The 5,786-nt window shown below is 37.7% G+C and overlaps 1 protein-coding gene across 1 annotated transcript; it reads right to left on the bottom strand.

The window, feature by feature from the left end:
- Positions 1-1,069: 1,069 nt before the first annotated feature.
- On the bottom strand, positions 1,070-2,164 carry LOC110026618 (steroid 5-alpha-reductase DET2). Its single transcript, XM_020727621.1, has one exon. It carries the CDS (start codon positions 2,041-2,043, stop codon positions 1,252-1,254), a length of 792 nt encoding a protein of 263 aa, XP_020583280.1. The 5' UTR covers positions 2,044-2,164; the 3' UTR covers positions 1,070-1,251.
- Between the last annotated feature and the right edge of the window lie 3,622 nt (positions 2,165-5,786).

The raw sequence follows: 5,786 nt of genomic DNA, 5'->3' as shown, positions 1-5,786 counted from the left end.
TTAAGAGTTGGATGAAAGGGGAACTGATATCCTATTGGGTTCGGTACAAAATAATTGCGATGGGTAAAAAGACAAATTGAATTATAATCTTACATGCAAGTTGCCTCTGCGAAACATCCATGAATTTAGTAGCTGCATTACTCTTATTAGCAGCGGATGCTGGTAAACCTTTCCCCTGTACAGGATCCAAGCTCTTCCCAGGGAAGCTACCATGTCATAGACTGCCAAGAATTGTTGGAGCTTTACCATAAGCTCCTCAGCTTCTTTTACATAATTTGATGCAAGTAAAGAATCAAAACATGCAAATAGTCAATCTGAAGGGGTTGTTTTCAACAAATTTATTTATAAGACCACTTATTAAAGCTGAATTTGAATCATAGTTATACCTTCTTGAAAAATCTCTCCATTCCATAATCTATTTTCAAGCTTTGTATGGGAAATACTAACTCTATTTCTCTTTCCCTACTTTCCCTAGGAGACCTGTCTTACTTCTCTGTGCCAGAAAACAAAAAGTCCGCACAATCATGGAAGATTATATATTCGGATGAGGGGTTCGAATCTTTTTATAAGCTTGCTGTCTCTGTAACAAATGATACGGCTAGTTTTGCTGTCTATATCCTGCTAAAAAAGCATTAAGATGAAAAGAACAAAGTAATAAATGAAACTTTTTAAATTGGGAAACCAATCATTGTAACGACTGACTTCCACAAACAGACCTTAGATTGATCTTGAAGCAATGTGTTTGAGAGAAATTATTGCATAAAATTACGTGCGCTATCCCATCACAGTAGAACATCAACCATCCGGTATGTCAGTGGGTTCCACTTTAACTAAATTAAAAAAATAAAAAATTAAAGGGATGATTGATATGCGGCTGTGATCGGAAAGCGCACGCAATTTATGTAATCTCTCCATACACAATAATTTCTAGTGTTTGAGAGGAATAAAAAGCCAGAAATGAATAAATGCGTATGCATTGCAAACAAAAATTGCTGTCAGAATTTCATTAATGATATATGCATGAGGAGAGAGAAGAGACCGTCCAAAATCTCGACCATTGGAAGATCAATTTCCTGCGAAATTATTAAATGAAGGAATATGATACCAAACATAAAATTTACATTAAACATAGCTGGATTTTATAAAACGGAATTTATCGGATTAAAAAAAATCCTACTTTCTAAATCCAGCAGCCAAACACCTCCTGAAAGTTCTCCGTTTTTTCCAACCAAAACAACATTCATGGAATCATCAAAAAATATAGGGCACGACCGCTTTTCTAGACATGGGATAATCCTCCCCAAACTTCTCCTGATACCATTTATGGTGCGACCAAGCCCTAGGCACCAGATTCGCCGCCGTGAAGAGCGCGAAACCAAACGCCGCCGGTGACCACGCCACCACTGCCCAGCCCAGCCACTCCGCCACCTCCCCCATGTAATTAGGGCAACTCACCAGCTCGAACCACCCGCTCCTCGGAATCTTGTACCCTCCGCCCTCCGCCTTGAGCCTCACCAGCACCAGATCCGACCTCACATTCACCGTCATGCCCCAAAGAAATACCCCCAGCCCGATCGCCAATCTCGTCGCCGTCCAAATCCCGCCGGCCCATGCTCCGCCGTCGTACTCCGCGTAGTGGGTGACGAATCTGGTCTGGATATATGCGTTTAAAGCATTAAAGCCGAAGGACATTGCGACGATGGAAATGGGGAATCCGCCGCTGGAGGATTTGCGGAAGCGGCGGAGGCGGAGAGGGTAGATGATGGTGCGGTGGATGTAGTGGAGAAAGAAGAGGGAGAGGATGAAGAGAGCTATGGTGCTGGAGCGATGTCGGCCGAAGGGGAGGAAAAGGACGGAGAGCCAAAGGGTTGGGCTCTCCATGAGGAACCAAGCGATCGGCGGCGAAACAGAAGGGCCCCAGCCAGATCGGGAGTGCTTGCCGTAAGGGGCCGTGATGAAAAGAAGCGGTATGGCGCTCATGGGCGCTAAGACGTACATCGCGAGGACGCCTGCGGAGAAGAAGGTCTCGTCCGGCAGTGCCATTTTTTTTTCGCTGGCTTTCTAATTTTCTTCCATGTGCATGGAAATGGAGGGAGGAGAAATGCTGAAATAAGTCGCGAGGAGACTTTTATATAGGAAAATTTACATACGCTGCACATAATTTACAGATCAAGTCCCAGCAGAGATGTGAATAACATGAAATATACCCGGGAATTTATGTTACTCCAATAATTGAAGTACAAGATGACTAATGCCCTTAGAGAACCATTGGCTCGGTGAAGAGAGCAAAATCTCCTAAGAGGAATCGTTGGCATCCAATGGCTAAATGACACCCTTGCTTGTATAAAGGGAAGGAGGTTCCTAGTACCTCAATAATGCTAGGTCGACACTGATAGATTGATAGTGATTTGGGTGCATAGAGGCGCCTCGCCAGTCATATAATATGTTATGTCAACATATCTCAGAGGATGAGTCCCCATAAAATTTCAAAATTCATGCTTTGGAATCATATAAGAGTCGAAATTAGGGTTGAACACAAACAAATTTTTAAGCTCGAAATGTAAACGAGCCGAACACGAACAACAGTTTGTTCGCTCGTGTTCTGCTCAAAATGGCTCGAAAAAAAATTATATAACTTTTTATATAACAATATATTACATATATCATTTATATAATAATATATTATTTATATTTATGTCTAAGTTTAAATCATAACACCTCATGTGGCAATGTGGTTAGTGTCTTCTTTTGTATATATTTGATCCAGGTTCGAATCTCACACTTTACATCTATTTTTCTCAATTTTAGTTTAACGAGTCAATTTCGAGCCGAACACGAACACACTGTTCACGAGCCGATTTCGAACACGAGCTATTTCAAACGAGCCGAACACGAGCCAAGCCTGAGCTCGCTGAAGCTCGGCTCGTTTACAGCCCTAGTCGGAATGATAAGGCCGACCACATATCCTCCTTTGAGTCGACCATCTGTTTGTTAAATATCATAGACGCGCTGAAGTGTCGTCTTTTTTTCATCACGTTTAGGGTTTCGACTCTCAAGTGGTTCAATGGATTATCATAAAGGATTATCACATTGTTCACTAATTTTGAAAGGATATTTGTGGCTCAGCTCGACATCTTCCAGAAGCCCCAAAAGAGTTTACAAACCCTTTTTGCAGATAAGGCAAGACAAAATGAGAACCTCTGCTTGTTCATCACTCAATTCCATAAGAAGATGTTGGAGGTGCGGCATCTAGAATCCACAGTGGCACAAGCCACCCATGCCTAAATGCTAAAGGAAGGTTCGTTTTAGTATGCTCTTGGTCTACTGTGACCGAAGACCCTAACTGAGTTGTTAGAGTTGACCAACAACCACATATCATTCAAAGTGTACAATTCTATCCCCGCTTTAGTTAGAGCAAAGTGTACCACATTATGAGGTGGTAAAAAACTGGAACTTGTAGCATAAAATCCTGTTTTATTTTAGTTTTTAAGCTAAGGCCAGAATAGGATTAAAATTTTTGCAATCCTTATATTAAATTACACTTGCATACACAACATTGTTAATTTATTTATTGATTATTATAAATTTATGATTCATTCAAGGACCTAAAGGATGAGGAGTCACTACTACTTGCTCTTATAACTCACGATCCAATAAGTTTGATGATATTCAAAGACTATTATCAAATACTTATACAACAAGCCCATCGCGCAAATGTAGAAATTCTTCTACAAAATATGAGTGCAACTTTTTGAAATAGAAGAAAGCTGCTTGCTTCAACATAGGAACACTTTTAACAACAAGAACAACTGCAAATTGAGTACATATGAAATCTTTATTCTTCTCATTTCATCTCCAGAGAAAATATTCTTGAGTCTCAAAAATAAATCAATGATAAAATTTGTAAGTTTGGATATATCATAACATACTGCACTTGTAGACTCACATTGCAATGCGTGCATAAAACTCTCAAGCCAAAGAAATCCTTATTAAAGGCTTGATCACTTGTTTCCAATGTTGTACAACTCTTCTAGCCAAACACTATCAGGAGGTTCCCTTTTTCAAGCAACTTAGTTGTATGCTCAGACCTTTCTAAACTTTATTTACCCATGCATGTATAAAATAAGTCATTTATTATTTTATTACGATGAAGTAATATACTTTTGAAGGTAATATATTAATTACATGCCATTGCATAATCTATGACACATGTGATAATGAGTCTTTTATAACTCACTTCATTGTTTGATCCTGATCAATGAATTTTTTTTAAGGGATTCTTTTCATCCATTATACTAACAAAATTTTTAAATAATCAATTGAAGAAGTTAATTATCTCATTAGATAAAATCTCACCAATCTACCAACTCATCAATATGTAAATCTCATACAAACATAACATTTGCAGCTTGTCTCTTTGTAGATAGTTGTATTAAAGTATTAGTGTCAATATTTTCAATCCTTGCTCTTCTTTCCTTTTGAATGAAAAATGAATGCATCTCTTTTTGAAAATCATATATTTTCTACTCCATTAACTTCCGTATGAAGAAATTTGAATGCATTGACAACTCCAATCTATACTTCTGTCATTCATTTAAGCACGTCTCCATTGGCATCATTGATTCACTGGCTAGACATTAGAAGATGTTGATCACCTGACTTTGCTAAGGAATTGTTATGACTCTATAAAATTTTTTAAAATTCAAATTTTCATCAGTCTCAAAGTCATATCAAATCATGGGTGAACAAATAGTCGTGATGTTTGTTTTTTTAAACTTCACTATGCTATTGAGATTATACTCTTTTTTTAAAACAAACATTTGTCACATAAAAAGTCATTTGATATTATATTCTTTGAATTTGAACAATAACTAACATTATCTTCAGCTCAAACTCTCACCCATCAAGCAATTGTTCCCTTGGCCAAAAGGCCTCACGATTTGCCTAGTTGGTGTAACTTCCTAGGAGGTCACCCATCCTAGGATTGCTCCTATGCAAGCAAATTTAAATTTGGAGTTTCTAAAGAAATTCCATAGTTACACCAACAAAAACCTCAATATTTAAGAGTTTGGCTCTAATCAATTTAAATGGTTTCATAATCTACCCCACTTAAATACCTGATGTCGTCGCCTTAATACCCAAAATCATTCACCAGGCAGATAAAACTTTAGGAGTGGCCACTACAGATTCAAAAGGCAACTCCCACCATGTAACTGTTTGTTCCATCCAGAGTTTAATAGATGGATCCCATGACATAACACCTTATTATGTATGAAACTTAGTTCCCATTTTTAAGTCGATGTATTGCTCTAATATTATTTTTGTCAGCCAAACTCTCAACCATCAAGGTAATATTGACTTTGGCCAAATGGCCTCACTTTTTTGCCTCATTGTTGTAACTTCCCAAACGGTCACCCATCCTAACATTGCTCCTATTTGAGCACACTTAACTTTGGAGTTTTTAATTAAATTTCTTTATTACACGAAAAGGCATGCCAATGTTTAAGATTTTGACATCAATCTATTTTAGGGGGTTCACACTTACGAAAAGTAAATCAAATAGAATGCACATAACCACAATACAAATCATATTCCTCATTTTCCTTGGACACAATAGTGTCAAACAATCTGTCTACAATTTTTTCATTACTAATATATATATATATATATATGACACCATTGTGCCTTCGACATAACGGTGCAAACAATCTGTCTATAATTTGTTCATTACTCTTTTTCCTTGGCTTACAAAACTGTGCATATATATATATATATATATATATATA

Source organism: Phalaenopsis equestris, unplaced genomic scaffold, assembly GCF_001263595.1.
Source record: "Phalaenopsis equestris unplaced genomic scaffold, ASM126359v1 Scaffold000387, whole genome shotgun sequence".
NCBI lineage: Eukaryota > Viridiplantae > Streptophyta > Magnoliopsida > Asparagales > Orchidaceae > Phalaenopsis > Phalaenopsis equestris.
Note: the sequence above shows the minus strand (reverse complement) of the source record. Positions and strands in the feature narration are given on the sequence as shown.

Bases quoted from the DNA above. Each gene is read 5' to 3' on its own strand.
- LOC110026618 (XM_020727621.1), bottom strand. From the start codon at position 2,043: ATGGCACTGCCGGACGAGACCTTCTTCTCCGCAGGCGTCCTCGCGATG.